At 40.5% G+C, this 16,293-nt stretch overlaps 1 protein-coding gene across 5 annotated transcripts in view; it reads right to left on the bottom strand.

Moving 5' to 3' along the window:
- LUC7L2 (LUC7 like 2, pre-mRNA splicing factor) overlaps positions 1 to 15,874 on the bottom strand; it is a 58,049-nt gene extending 42,175 nt beyond the window's left edge. The window contains exons 1-4 of one of the 5 annotated variants that reach the window (XM_075067618.1): positions 15,425 to 15,825; positions 5,772 to 5,842; positions 4,550 to 4,623; positions 4,057 to 4,151 (exon numbers count right to left, since the gene is read on the bottom strand). In XM_075067618.1, coding sequence (XP_074923719.1) covers positions 4,057 to 4,151; positions 4,550 to 4,613 — 159 coding nt within the window. In that variant the 5' untranslated portion in view covers positions 4,614 to 4,623; positions 5,772 to 5,842; positions 15,425 to 15,825. Of the gene's footprint in view, positions 1 to 4,056; positions 4,152 to 4,549; positions 4,677 to 5,771; positions 5,843 to 15,424 lie in introns of all 5 variants that reach the window. The other 4 variants (XM_075067627.1, XM_075067624.1, XM_032803176.2 and 1 more) reach the window with 4 other exon arrangements.
- Between the last annotated feature and the right edge of the window lie 419 nt (positions 15,875 to 16,293).

The following is a 16,293-nucleotide window of genomic DNA, read 5'->3' as shown; positions in this document are numbered from 1 at the left end:
TTGGAATCATTTCATTATGCAAGCATCTCTGCTTTCAAAAGAAAAAAAAAAAAAAAAAAGTATCTTGCCCACATAGCTGGGGAGAAATATGAATTCTAAAGGCTTAAAAAAAATAAAATTAAAAAAAAAGACTAAACAATCTCATGATTTTTAAGCAACTCATGATTTGGGGTCCAACTTATTTTTGAATGTTTGCAGCTAGTAAAACTGGAGTGCTCATCCAATTATGCAGACATAGTCTCTGTAGGGGCAAAATCAGAAAAGTCTGAAAACCACCTTGTCTGCATGTAAGGTCACTTACTAGAGAGATACTCTCCTGGCTGAAACAATGGCCAGGACATAAGGTACTTTAGGGTCAAAATATGGTTAACTCTTTTGCCCTCTGTTCAAAGGATGTCTTTGACAGAGCCCAAAATATTCTCTTTAGCTTCCGTTACTCTACTTTGAATGCCTCACAGAAGCTCTGTCCTAAGAAACTGCTTTGAGGAAGCAAGATGTAAGAGGGTGCAAAAGTAGGAAATAGAAGAATTTGTGTACATTGTTTCTACTACACAGACTTGAATTCTCTTGAAATTCCAGCTTAGAATTTACAGAAGCTTTACAGGTCATCTGGAATTTCATCTGAAAAGTCAGCCAAAACAGGTTAATCCTCCTGAGGAAGCACTAGGAAAACAGCCTCTCCAAACAGTCCTGAGAAGTTGAGTGAAGTTCTTTCGAAGTGTTAAAGGAAATCAAGCAGTTACTTAGAGCATCCATGGATCCCAGGTTATACATGTAGAGATCTGAACTATTCAGAGGAACTTTATGAACTGTCTTTGATCCTCAGGAAAGTCTACATACAGGGTTCTGCCAACACATGTAATATTCAGGGAGAACCCAGTCAAGGTAGAAAAAAAGAAATCAGGATGACTAAAGCCTTTTCCTGATTGACCCTTCTGGCTAGTTGGCTATTAAGTCAGACAAGATCATGTATAAGCGCACAGGTCTGCCCACCACTGAGTTTCTCTGTCTTGTGTTTATATGAATGTCGTGTGTGTGTGTGTGTGAGAGAGAGAGAAATTGCGTGTATGTAGCATGAAAATCTGTATTGGGCTGATGGGATTAGCCACAGATAGTTCGATTTAAAGAAGACTCCATCTAGCCACGAATAGCTTAAAGATCTTGTGGTTGAACTCCCAATCTTCTACTGCAAAAAACCGTCAATGCACAAGTTTGACCATAGGATATATGCTGCTGAGACCAAGAGATTTGTTTCTCCAAAAAATTTTGATGGACTCGAGGTTCGGTAACCCTTTCTTGATTCTTCCCCAGAAGTCAGGTATAACATGATTTTCCTATGAACTGTAATAACATTTTACAGAATCTCATGGAGACATTTCTCAAGGGCAAAGATTGCTCAGACAAACGAAGTTTTTATGTTCCCCTTTTAATGGTGCTATAGGCTTCCTGAAATGGCCATTTACCCAGAACTGTGAGAAAGTTCATTTGAACTCTTGCTCTTAAAGAAGGCTTCTCAGTAAACAGCAGGACATAGGATAAGCCACATAAAGGCTTGCCTCTGGGAATTCCTTTCCAATTGCTCCTAATGAAGGGAATAAGTTACTAAGTTTTTTGTTGGATTCAGAGCTACACTGTGGGAAACTCTGTATCTTGAGGATTCCCTTTGAATGAGGTGGAAAAAGTGTTGCTGATAAAAATATTTAGGAATATGGAGACATGTCTTGAGGGGATGGATCTCCTGAGGTGCCTTGGTTAGATGAGATATGAACTCGACACGAAATAATCTAACAATACAACATTTAGAGTAGGGAGGTCCAGAACAAGGTAGAAGCCTTCGATGCACTTAGTGAGAACAAAAACATTTGAAAATAGTCTAAACTTTTTCATTCTTCTTGAACCAGAAAGTTTGGCCCACACCCAAAAGCATTTTTATGACCAGTATAGGACTCTGAAGCGCATCTGTAGATTAGTGGAAACCAGGAAGGTGCTTGTCAGAACAACCTTCTACAAGTTTTTTTTTCGAGGTGGGAGGGGGAGGATTTTCTGAGCAATTTAGTGTTTAACAACACACCTGAATGTTGTATCGTTATGGCCCACATTCTTCTCCCAGCTACTGATACTAAAAGGGATCTGCAGAGAATCATATTACATCATGGACAGCCTCGTAGAAAATAAATCAACCAACCATCAGATACAGAGAAAGGGGGCATGGGGAAGTTTATATTTCCTACAATAATGAATTAAGGAGAGGGTAAAGATGGAGCAATACAATTGGTTATATATAGACCATCATCATTTTCTAACCTGCTAGCACACAGATTTGAGAATAAAGAGATGTATATTAGCCATGGTATTCCTGGAGTGCTACAGAAAGTCTGGTTGCTGAACATGACTAAAAAGAATGAAGCTTGAACTGAGTCAGTGACTTGGGGATCAACTGCTTTACATTTTTAGAAGGTTTGGAGGTGAGGGGGAGTGGACAACTGTTGAGCTCACTGTAGAAATAACAATGCTCTTCCAAATCAGGACAAAACTTTGTTATGCTAAACAAAGGAAGAGTCTGTTTTAGGAAATGAGAAAATAGAGTTGGAACACAAATGTCTGTGTAATCTGGTGAAGCTAAAGATGTGCTATGTAAATGGCCCTCTCTGTTCTAGGTTCAGCTGTTTAGAATCCACTACCTTCCACACTGTTAGCTTTTCTCCTAAGTCCTCCAAATCAGTCCCATGGCTTATTTATTTTGCCCTTTTTCCTTCTCCTCAATTTCTCTCTCATTCTCTTCTCTGCTTTTGTAAAGGCCACTTCAGAGAAGGGAGGGACAGAGCTGCAACTCCTAGATCACAAGTATAGAGAACGCAAGGATTACTAATGGGGAAATCTGTGTACGTGTGTTCTGTGAGCCCTTTGTGCACCTGAGAATACTGTGGAGAAGGGCCCAGAAAGGTTCTATGGCCATCTCTTAGGCATTAAGGTAAACTGAACCAGCCACCATGGCTACCTGGAAATATACCGAGGCACAGGTAAACCATCCATCAAGTCTACTAATTTCAGTTCTTGTCTTCCAACAAATCCTTATGTTGTTTCCAAGCTTCATTTAGGAAAATTTCTCTGAAGGACATGTTTAATGATGAAAAGAGAAGGCATTCAAAATTGGTGAAGAAATATGGGGGGGGGGGGGGGAATCAGGTTTTGCCTCAGATGGTCCCCCAAAAGCCTCTTCCAGCACTGCTACTGAATAGGAGGAGGGGACTGCCTACATGTGGTACACCCTTTGATCATCACTCTGAGTCACAATATTTCTATTACTTCTAGCACTGGGGAAATGCTGCAGAAATCCGCAAGGCTAACGGAGCCCTCCTACTACCCTTCAATACTTAACTGTTATAAAAGGGAGAGAGGACAGCAAAAAAAAATCTAGCCACGAAAAAGAGTAAGCAGAGGAACTTCTGGCTCAGCATATGGAGGCAAAAACCAGGATAACAAGCAGAGCTGTTGATGTGCCGGAACAGGTGGTGATGGTATCTAGGATTTATTTATTTATTTTCAAGAAGGATTTTTTTGTTAACCTCCTCCAACATCAGTAGAAATGGCAGAATACCTGGAAGGAGAGGTCATTTAGTGGATCCTACAATGGAAAGCACTACTTTGTCTAAATAAGACTTCATGTACAATTGACATCATAGCTTCTATTACAAAATATTTAATATTCAACCATTCATTCCTTCTTTATAACCTTTCCAATGAAACAGAAGTGCCTCAAATGAACATAGGTGCATATCTGTATCACATATCCGAAATGTCATAGCACAGAACCCATGGATGACAAGTGTGTGTAAGGATTATTTATGCCCGCACACACACACTTTGGCTATGTACAAAGTTGGCCAAACTATCCCATAACACTAGAAGGAAAACCAAGGCAGACATTTTCAAAAAAACTGTCAAGTTAACTTAAATGTCAGAAAGAGGTATGTTGCAGGCATAATTAAGACTGAAACAGAAGAATGAATTTCTGTTATTGTTTCTGTAAACAAAATACAAGATTAAGTTACATACAGTTCCAGACAGGACATCATGAGGGCAGCAGTTTAGGAGGTGACTCTTGCACACTCGGTCATCACTGAATTTGATTCGCTGACGGGTAGTATCCCCTGAAATATAGAAATGAAGACACTCCAGGTTAGACAAATGGAGAAACCAGCCTGCTTTTGCTAAAAGTGTTAAAAATTCCTTTACTCAAAAATGAACAAAGAAACCCTAATGGAAGCTTAAATTTAATCCCTACCCAAACATTAACTATGTATTCATTTTTTTTTTTACATACTATATGCTGCTGTTTAAATGTAATTATAAGCTTCCACTTTTTCACATATTTTTAATATATTTTTTATTGAAAAAGCAGTGTATTAGGTAAAAACACTTTGCTAAGAGAGCATCAATGTAAGATGCTATATAGGTGTCTGTTCCAGATTTTGTGTAAGCTACCAAAAATGGATTTGTACTTGGCAATTAGCATATAACAATCTTACAAACACGTAATAATACACACTTAGAGCCTCCACTGAACACCATCTGCCATTTCTTCCATTACTTTCTTCTTGGATGCAAAGCATCCCCTTACTTCTGGTAGGGCAGGATAAATAGAGGGCAAAAGAATGGATTAAGTGATTAGAAACCTGAAAGAACCAATCACACAAATAGACATTGCCTATACGTAACATTACTTTTACAGAAGCTTGCAACCCCCATGTCATAGACCCCATCTGCTGCATGTTGCTGAGCTGGAAACATTTTAATTCTATTTTCATAATGGTGTAGCTCCTGCATCACAGTGGAAGCATCAACCAGCTTACCACACGAGGTCCAATTGCAAGTTTAAAAAAATCCCATCTGTGAACAATGTTGGATAGCTCAGTTCAAAATAACCAGTTATTGAGGGCTTTTTTATTGCAGGATATGTTTTCCTTAAAAAGTCATAATGGAACAGCCACTATTCCATTTCTGGAAGTGAGGTCACTCAAAGATCTTTTTCCCTGTAGAGATACAGGAATTATAAAACATCTCAAAACCTCTCATCTACTCATTAAAATACAATAACCGCCTAACATCACTATTAAATGAAAACCTACTGGTGAATTACTGAAGCAAGGACAGCTGTTGGAGAAAAAGTACAATGAGTTCAGTTTGCAACTTTTTCCCATCCCATTACCAAAGTACTTTAAAGAGGGTGGATAAATTTTGCAGTTATGAATGTAGTCACTTCTCCATTCTAATAAACCGGAAACATCTGAGATTTTAAATCTATGAAATGGTTCAACAAGCCCAATCCATTTGTTAACTATACAATAAAATGGTCATGTCCTTCATTCTATGATGTAATCTCATTTTTAAATATCACTGCTATGCATAGGAAACTAAAACGTAACATTTTCAGATGGGCTGAACTTCATTCAAGTTGTTAAACAACTGAAAATTTCCAGCACAAGACATACTTAATTTGCCTGTAGGATGCAACACAATGTTAAGACCAGTAATTCACAGGCTAGAACAGCTTCGGAGCAGTTCAACAATAGGTTTTCTAGAGGCTAAGTCTTCAGTTTTAATGGGTTATTTGTAAAACTAAAAATTTAGAATAATCCCTTATTCAATCACGCCTGCTACTGCAGTAAAAGGTTTTTTGGAGGGGTTCATTTTTTTTTTTTTTTTTAAAAACACATAACTGCGTTTGTTCCACATTCATTAACACATCTGAAAAGTTAGTGATAACTCACGGCTCGGCGAATGCGGGGCCTTTCTGACACTCCCTTGCAGATTGAAGTAGGCAGGCAAAGATACATTGAACCTTTATAAATAAAACAAGGGGCCAGATTGTTCAGTTTGTATAGAATAGACTCTGCCAGCAATTTCAACACAGCATCTAGAAATACATGTTGACTGTAAAGATTCTTGTACATAAAAACAAATGAACAAACCAACTGGTTTTTTTTAACACACAACAGCTGATGGCCACTAGAACTACTGAAAGGGATATTGAGACTGGGGAGTAGCTAAAGGATTTATGCTCCTCAGGCCTTCCGAGATAGGAATGTTTTCAGATATGTTACTAAGCTCCAGAGGGAGCATTCTTTGTGCCTTTCCCACAATCAGCTGCTGATTGTACAGCAGCAATGTACTCAGTCTCTCTTGCCCTTCCATTTACATAGCATGTGAGACTTAGGAAGAAGGGATAGGACAATACAGAGAAAACAGAGGTAGCTACAAAAAGGAACCTGTTCCACATTTACATTATACTCACTATTTATGGATTCTGTATTAGGTCTTCACTTGAATAAATACCTAAATGTTTGCTGGGTAAGTTAGTTCTGCATATAGCATTCTGTTCTTCTCTTTTCCCTGGTTCTACAAGACTGGTTTAATAGATATTTGAATTTTTTTTTAAATCGACTCTGCTGTTATCATAGAAAAGCTTTCTCAAAGAGAAGGCTCTGGTAACATGCCCTAAAGATGGTTAAGTTCTACGTTAGTTCATCTGAGAGATCATTCCACAGCCAGTTCCCCTTGAATAAAAATATTCTGTCTCAAGCATTCTGTGAATTGGTGCTATCCCAAAGCTGCACAGATGTCTTGGCAGGTCATAGATGAAGATGCAGTCACAGATGTAGTTTGCTCCTAACCCACTGATGACTTTCTGCTAGGATAAGGTGAGGGCCCATTTTGTACGTGCCTTTTCTGGGTAAGGTGTGTGAGAAGGGAGAAAGACAAAAAGCCACCAAATGCCTGGGGCTCACTCTGCTGAAAAGGGAGAAACCTTTTGAGAATTATTTTTGTAATGCAATAGCAGATGTTCCTTCCCAGAGTTTTCCAATAGTCGAGTGATTTGGGTGTGATTAAGCCAAGGTTCACAAGAGTTCTACTAATCAAAATGAATATTCCTTTTTGGTTTGATTGGATTTAATTAAGCAGCCACAGCATTCTCTTTAATATTTTACCATATGAAAACAGTCACTAAACAAACCTGTGAAATACTTATGAATATAACCTTGTGTTTTCACAAGGGAAAAAAATCTAAATGCAATTAGTAGTAATTTTAAATTTGTTTTAAATTATCTTGATTAAATACAATTAATTAAACCTATCCCTTTGTAAGCAGTAGCCTAAATTTTGATTGCACCATGCTGCCTTTTTTTGATTCCATCGTGTTTCAGCTTTTTCTGAGATAAAATAACGAAGTTAAAAAACTTATTTTTTGTAATTAAGGCATATGTATTGAGGCTAAGCCTACTAGAGACCATAACACCTTAATCTTTTTTTGTTACTATTCTAATAAATTAGTTTTTTTAAATATTTGACTACTTTTGATATTGGTCAATTGACAGGTCAGATATTGTCAATTATTTTTGGACTAGTCAAATAACCAACCCTATTCTTAACCTTGTCCCTACTGAGTATTACATGGTCGATCTTCAGGGATTACACTTATTAAAGATGTAAAAAGGTAATTTATTAATGTGTTACAGCAATCAGCATCTATTCTATTATGACCCATTTCAGTGCTCCCAATTGGATTTTATTTGTTATTTATGTTGACTGACAGTGGATTTGTATGGAAACTCAAAAGGATTGATTTAATTCACCTGAATAAAACTGAAGCTGCTGTTTCTTTAAGATATCTGACCCAAACCATATTTCTGTGATGTATTACACTAGGGGTGAGTGGGAGAAGAACTTTAAACGAGAACGAAGCTATTCAGGAAAAAAGCCAATTGTCAAGGATGCTTCTACGCTTAACCATTTCATTTCTTAAGATGCATGCACACAACACCCCTGTTAGTATTAATACACACATCAGGAGGAGACCAGACCGCAAACAATGGCAGTAATAATGTAACAGTCATTTCAGGAAACTGTTTTACTATATTAAATAAAAAGAATGTTGACTAAAAAGCAACCAGAGTCAACAGCTAAGACCAAATTATACTGCTGAGCTTTAAAGAAAATTTAAGGGCTAAGAACACACTTAGTACCTGTAAGATTAAGCCTCGTAAGAATAAGTCATTTTAAACACCCTCCAAAAATCAAACTTTGCTGTGAACATCCACCATGTTCCTTTGGTTAATGCTTGAAGGCATTTACAGTACATTTTGACTGCTGATTTTGGCAATGAGTTTGTATATTTCACCCATCTTTTGCAATAACTAACTACAGACTAGTTTTATTTCAATCCATCACTTGTTCACAGTATTGAAACACACAATGAACAGCAATTTATTCTTTCCATTTTAGAATCATATATTCTAGCAGGAATTACCAGTTAGTGTTAAAGCTTAAACTCTTAATACCAAGGCACATGTGCAATGCAACCAAACACAATGTCAATGTGTCTTTGCATTTGGAGGACAGGATCAAGCTCTTGGTAAATATAGATTAATACAGAAAAAACTAAGACAGATTAGGCTTTTTCCTCATAACTTACACATCAAAAGTTTACATCTGTTTAATACCTACCACACTGTATTTACCATAATATATTAATAGGAATAATATATTCTAAGTGCAGAATCCCTCATACTTTACACTGCGGCAATATAAAATTGACAGCTATATGCCACAGTCAAACAGTTCATTTAAAGTTTACTTCTGAATATGCAATGTATCAAGAAGGAACATGATTTCCACGCCCATCCCAAGAGACAAGAAACTACCAATTTATTTTTTTATAGAATTATTGTTCCAACAGGATCTTCAATCCTAAGATCTCAACTCTGCAGCCTGAGACTGGAAGAGATGTTCTTGAACATTTTTTATGTTTGTTTATTTAAAGGGCAGCAGCAACAGGGCTGAGCACAAGTCAGCAGCTCACTCCCCCTATGGCAGATGTATGCCAGTCACTGAGCATGATCACTGCCCTGGGAACCTTTCCATCAGTTCCCAGTTATGAAGGACGTAAACCTCTCAAAAGAAACAAGCCACCTGATGTTAAAAATCTGCATTAAGAAGTGAAATAAAATTAAGCTGCAAAAAGCAAAAGATCACTTCAATTAAAAAAACCCTCCAAACTCTGGGGGAGCAGTGAGAAGAATCCTGTTGGAATTACAGCTTCAGAAAAGAATTACATGTTCGGAATTCTCTCTTCTCTAAAGATACCATCCAACAAGATTCTCATTCCTGGAGAGTAAAAAGTACATGGGACGTCCCAAAAGAAAGCAAGGCTGCAACACACAACACTAAGTCCAAAACAAATAATGTGACCAAAACAAAACTTAAATACACAAGGGAGAGGTTAAATATCTTCTACCCTCAAACAAAACACAGACAGCATTTAAAAAGTATAAAAACCTCAAAATCAGCCAACTCAGATACAGGAAATCCTAAAATGGAACAAAAAACTTTTCAGGACAGAAGAGTTGTTTATTCCCTACTCTGTAAACAAATTCTGTAGTGCAAAGAAAACATAATTGCCTCTCGATAGCTGAATCAAAAGGAGTAATCTTTTGCGAATGTCTGGAGAAAGAACGGTGAAGATGTCTGTGAGCCAAATATCTAAGAGGCATGGGAGACAAACTTGCGTTGGATTCAGTGAGGTTTGACATGACCATCTAGTTCATACCAACCACATCACGGCAACACAAAACATATCCAACAACTTTGACATGGTCTTCATAAAAATTATTGAATTAATTCTAAACAAAAAACTTCCAAAGTTGTTGGAGTTTGCAAGGACTTTAGTCCCTCTCAAGGAAAATTTACAAGAACATTTTAATAATCAAATATATGGAGAAGGGCTTCCCCAGGATGGTTTGTGTGGAACTGGCAGTTACCGGAATACAATGTGAGAGACCCCCATGACACTTGGTTTCTCTGGGATTTCAGAGTCCACTGAGGTTGTCACAGGTGGAGATTCACCATGGGTACTACAAAGCAACTGCCACAACTGTGTATCTAGGTACTTATTTGACCCCCCTGTTCAGGGTAGCAACTAAGAACATGGGCTCACTGGCTCTGCCAGGAAGTACTAGATTTCTTGCAGCATCTCTTCCTGATAAGGTGCATGAACATATTCTCAGTGAGGAAGAGACAGAGGAGAAGTGATCTGGATAGTTTTCTGAAAACCTGAACTTCTAGCTCCATTGGGCAACTCTCAGAATGCATGTGTTCAAGGTGACCATGAAACTGCTTTGAAAAGCACCAACTTTCTTGTAGACCCAAGTGCAAGAGATACCTGAAGCTGTAGCGTCAAAGCTGGAACTTTTGTGCACTGAGAGCACTAGCCACAATACAAAACATACCCACCTACACAGAGAACTCTAATTGTTCACAACCCAGGGATAAAGAAATGGTTTGAAGCTCGTACTAGAGACCTCATGGTAGCCTCACAGAGGATCTGCAGCAATCTGGCTAGTTTGGCAAACATATGTCATCTGTAATCCCTTGGAGTTTGAGAATGACTGTCTTCCATAAAATGATTGCCAGTTTCACTGGTGGATCTGCAAGTGGATAATGAGACCAATCCAGGATCCACAGATCTTGTCACAACTGGGGCAGACATTTTCCAATGGAAGGGGTAGATCTGGATTGTTGAGTTGGGATGCAGAGCATTCTTTCCTCCTTTCCTGTTTATCCAATTCCTGTTGTATCAGTTAGATCTCAAAATACTGGGGTCCTTGCCACAAGGTCCTTTCCCATTTTGGTCAGTTGAGGGCTTGGGTTTCCCAGGAGTTTGTCAATATTGCACTTCTTCATGTTGGCTTTGAGGGTGTCTTTGAAGTGCTTTCTTTGCCCAGCCCTCGTCTGTTGGCCATGGCTCAGTTGTGAGAACATGACTTGCTTTGGGAGTTGATTTTTCTGGCATTTGAAGAACATAACCAGACCAATGGAGTTGGTAGTGGATGATCAAAGCTTCAAAGCTGGAGGTTTTAGCTTGGGAAAGAACACGGACACAGATGTGCCAGTCATCCCACTTGATTCGGAAGATCTTGCGGATGCACCATTGATGGTATCATTCAAGAACCTTGAGACGTCCACTGTACATGGCTCTGGTTTCAGCACCATACAAAAGAGCTGGGATAAAAATGGCTTGGTACACGAGAAGCTTGGTGTGGTTCTTGATGTCACAATCTTTGAAGACACATTTTCTCAAACATCCAAAAGCTTCACTGGTGCATGGAAGGCAGCCCAATGTCAGCTTTCTGTGACAGATAGCTACCAAGGTAAAGTGAGTGCTAGACATTCTCCAGGGTCTCTTCACTGATCTGAATTATGGGAGCAGGATCCTGGTGATGCAGAGCCTGTTGGAGGAATACTTTCATTTTCTTGGTGTTGGGTGTGAGGCTGAGTTGGTTGTAGGCCCCAGATTTTTTTAATATAGGTTTTCTGAGTGGGTGCACAGGGCCCACTCATCTGCATATTGGAGTTCAATGACTGATTTAGTGATAATCTGTGTCTTGGATCAGAGGAGATTGAGGCTGAAGAGCTTGCTGTTCATTCTGTATTGGGTATCAAATGCAAACATATAATGGATCACTGAATCACCAACTCCACCTCAAGAACATGAGCACAGATGGAGTTCGAGAACTCTTGACTGAAGTCTGCCGTCAGCAATGTTTCAGAGAGCTACTGATTTTCTTCTAATACTTTATGAGTTGACTGGCGCTTAGTATCACGGACTTCGAAAAACTGAGGCTTCCAGCATATGGCGGAGACAAGGCTTGTAGGGCACTTGTATTACAAGGTGATGATGTGGGACACTTCAATGACTAGGCTGCTTCACTGAGTTGATTACAGAAGTGCTACATTTGAGCCAAAAGGACTGGCAAACAGACAAAGTCAAACAACTCGGATGTCTCAGCCACCTGAGGCTTCTGCCTTGAAGATTTACCCTTTGAAGCACTCTGGCCCAGACTCACGTCAGATGTACATAAATTTCTGGAGTTGCTGGAGGATGCATTAGAGACACTCTTCATGTCATCTCAGAGCCCAAGGTGACATCTGCCAATATTTCTGGCACTCCTTAACATTGTGGTTGACTCTATACGCAGACAATGCAACCAATATGCTTATTTGTCATTAATAGTCCTGTTGCAAGGATGTGGTATGAAGCTTGTGAGTGGGTTTCCTTGCTCCCTATGTCCTTCAGAAAAATACAAATATACCACCAGCAGATATGAGGCTCAAATGATGCATCACAAATTCCAGCACCAGGGTGCTAAAGACAGGCTCTCAATTCCAAGAAAACCACTGGCAATGACACTGAACAGGTGCCTAAAATATGAGACACAGGCAAAGTTGCTTCAGAGGTGCTGAAGTGCAGATAGACAAATAGGAAAAGACCATGGGTAAGCACTGATTGAAGTGCTGAAACAGCTAGCGCAAAAGGCAAAATTTAAGAGACTTGGACCAGAGTGGAAGCCAAAGACTTTACTATGAAATATTGTGTGTTTTTCCAGGAGTAAGGGGGAAAGAGCTGGAGCAATGTCTGGAGAGGTCCTTTGCGGACCACAGTTCAGGAATTGAACTGAATGCTCCAAAGGCAATGGTTAAACTAAACAGGATAGCATGCACTCAGAACTAGAACTGCTGGCCTGTTCTCCACCCCACCAATGATGCACATATGGACTAAACGTATTCAAGAGCTTAAGAATTCCTAAGAGTCTCATGCTGAGGTGGTGAGAATCTTAACAGATATTATGTTTAGAGAAGGTTTTGTTTTCCATTAACAGACAACTCCACAACTTAGTCTGTACTCTGCTTCCAGTTAGATTCCAATTCTTATAAATGCTCATGATCTAAAACTATACAGTTCTATATGTTACTGGTCAAGATTACTTTATTCAACTCATTTTAACAGTTTCTTCTACATCACTTAATTTTGTTTAAATCCCTGATTTTCCTCATATAAGCCTCATCAACAGACTACTCAACTTTGACTTTACATCATTTGTCAGGTTATTTGCATATAAGATAAATGCCTCAACTATATAACTAGAATTTGCTATGTCACTTTACCTTGGAAAGAAGTCGGGCTCCATTTGCTCAATACCTTATACTGGGTGTTTACAAGATAACAAGCACATATGTGAAATTTTGAAAATAATTAAAAACTTAAATTTGTACTTCCTGCAAGTACTAAATGAAGTAATCTCAACAAACGTTGTGCAGGATGGGAATGACAGATCAATAAGAGATTGGAAGACAAGCTTCTACCTTGTCTTAATATTGAACTATTTAACATTTAAATAAAATGTTACTACCTACTAAGTAAATACTAGACAGTTCTGTTAGTAAGCAGTAGTAAAGCAAAATGAAAACTGGTCTTAACATCCTGATATTGAGCATACACGGTCACCGCCAATTTTAGTTAAAGTTATTTATTTTCAAATATATTTCAGTTTAAAAATAGTAAAGAGTACTTACCGTCAAGACAAAGCTACTACCTAACTGTAGTATGAGTCTGACACTAACTCTTGTTAAACACTTTAGAAGAACTGTGTCTGTCAAATGTACAAAAAAGTAAATTTAATAAGCTCAGGGCTAAGTGTTATCAACCTAAGGGCCTCCCACACTCTCCCTTTTATTAGCAAGTTTTGAAGTACTCAAGTTAGAATTGGATGCTGATCCTCTCATCCCAAAAACTGTTTTGAGATTAAAAACAGCATATGCAAAGGAAAAAAAGGCATGCAAGTAAATGAATAGATATGTAACAAAACTGTGAGATATGTATTTCCAGCGCTAAAAAAAAAATAAAATATGAAACAGAATTTTCAAAGTTGGCATAACATACATACCACTAAATTCAGGAAGAGACTGTTTTACTTAACACTGGGCAAAAACGTATTTCCATAATTTACTATGCCAAGAGATATGCTTGATATACCTTCACTTTCCCACAGTATGTTATATGTATTGTAGACATATAACCTTTGCCTTCTTTCTAAAATAGGACTACTTAATGTCCCTAGCCTCAGTTTGCTAAAAGCTGGGAAAGGTTCAAAAGAAGCAATAAAATGGGGAACATTTTCAAATTTAAGTACCTAAAGTTAGGCACCTAAATCTGCAGCTTTCATTTACTTCAGCACCTCTGAAAGTCAGACCACTTATTGAGTTGCCTATATTTAAAGCATCTTCATTTGTAAGTCCTGACGTCGTTGTATTAAATATGACAATTTTCCACACCTCCAGAGCACAGTTTCACTCTAGTCTTAGCTGTGTTAATTAATCCAGTTTTATGCTACCACCACAGCACTGGTTTGTTTTTTTTAATTATGGCATGCTCTGCTACCACTTTTTTTTTTAAACAAACAGCATTAATGAGAAATGCTTAAAAGCTGAGCTCCTATGTAATCATTTCTCAATCTCTTCAATGTACCCTTGACAGAAAGAGTCTGGGAAAACAGGTAAGATTTGCCAATGTGGCCTGAAGGTCAAGCTCATGCTTTGTCTGATACATTCTCAGTAATATTGCATATAACATTTAAAATATCTAAACTATGTCTCAATGACAGTGCAATATTCTGTCAATTTGTTATTAGTAAGTTGTTTTAATAAAAGGAAAACTGAATAGCAAGAATGTCAAACGGTAACGCTGGAAAGGTCCTTCTATGGTCTAGTCTATCTCCTGTAGGATCAGTCTGCATACATTAATCTTCCCTTTTACCTATCTTACTTTCTGAACAGCTCTAACGGCGATGCCTCAGCCCCGCTAGAGTAAATTTTATTAACTCGATTCTCACTTTCAAAAGTGATCATCATTCCCGCCTGTTGATTGAAATGATGGTTTGGGTCAGACTTCCCTCGGACGGACTATTACACCTCCCGCCATGGCTCTGCACCTGACGATTTGAAAGGCTGATTTCTCCTGTCCGAACAATGCAAAGTGCGGTGTCTAGGGACCATGAGCTACGAGGGAAGATTTACAAGTGTTTATCTGCGACTTGGCGGGGGGTGTCCTCTGCTGTGCGCGCGGGGCGGCTCGGAGGGCGGCGTGCGCCCCGAACATTGGCTGGGCGCGGACTCGGCCGGCCCGGAAAACAGGCCTTCGCCGACCAGCAGGACGAAGGATGGATTTTTCCACCACCTGACCGGGGAGTGAGGCCGCCCGCGCCTGCAGGGTTCGAGCTAGGGCAGGCGGGGCCGCGGGCAATGGGAAGTTCATTACAGACTCGCAGTCCGGTTCTAGAGGAGACCGCCGTAGCCACCAGGGGCCCGCAGCAGAGCCAGCCCCGCACATGGGGTGTAACTGCCTCCGACCGGCCCAGTGCGCCGCCAACGACCTTTAACCCCCTAGCCCCGCCCCGAGCGGCAAAGGGGAAGTAGATGCTCGTCCTGCCAATCATCGCTGCGAGCCCAGCGCGCTCGCTGTTCCCAACCGTTGCCCCTGGCTATGACCGCAGGGGGCAGCAGCCCCGCCCCCCGGCCGGGTGGCACTTACCGTCCCGGGACGTGCCCATGAGCTGGTCCAGCATGGCGCGCATCTGGGCCTGCGCCGACATCCTGAGCGCGCGGGCCCCGGCCGAGCCGGCGGAGTCTGTGTGGGCTCCGCCGACAGCGGCCTACAGCGCTTCGGGCCGACGCTGGCTCGCCCCCCTTACGGGTCCGGGCGGAGCCTCTCTCCGCGGCCTGTGAGGTCTACGATGGCACCTCCGCCTCACGTTCGCGGTTCGGGCCGAAGGGCAAAGCGGGAAACTGCTTCGCGCTGCTCTCGGTCTCGCGACTTCGCTTCCCCCGCGCGCGATCCTTCACTCTTGGTACGCGCGCGCGCGCCAGCGGTAACGGAAAGCCGCGCAGCGCGCGCGCGCGCGCCTTCTCTCCACTCCCGCCCCTTTCGACGTCAGCGCTATCAGGTTGAGCACCCGCTGATTGGGCGAGTAGACAAATATCTGTCTGTGACAAAAGCGGCTCCGCGTTTCCTGATAGGACTCTAGAACCTTTCGTCTGGCTGGGCTAGCGCTCGTGCTGATTGGACACGGCTCTCGTTCTCTTTGTGTGACGTCCTCTATACTCCCCCCTCGAGTCGGGCGAACCCGATCGTTGCATTTCCCTTTCGATAAGAAGAACCTCTCCCTCCCCCCCCCGATCTAAGACTAGTACAATCCGCGTTCTACCTGAGGAGCATGGAGCAGCTGCCTGGTGTAGTCTGAGCTAAACCGAAAAAATAGTCCATTGGTAACATTTGAATGGGCAAAATCTCTTCTTGGAGTGTGAATAGCTCTGTGTCAACGGACGATGAAAAGTTATGGTGGATTATTTTGCAGACTAGTTTGGTAGAACTGAGCCTGATTGTTGTTTTTGGTTAACCAT

The sequence above is a fragment of the Chelonoidis abingdonii genome, chromosome 1, assembly GCF_003597395.2.
Source record: "Chelonoidis abingdonii isolate Lonesome George chromosome 1, CheloAbing_2.0, whole genome shotgun sequence".
Lineage (NCBI taxonomy): Eukaryota > Metazoa > Chordata > Testudines > Testudinidae > Chelonoidis > Chelonoidis abingdonii.
Note: the sequence above shows the minus strand (reverse complement) of the source record. Positions and strands in the feature narration are given on the sequence as shown.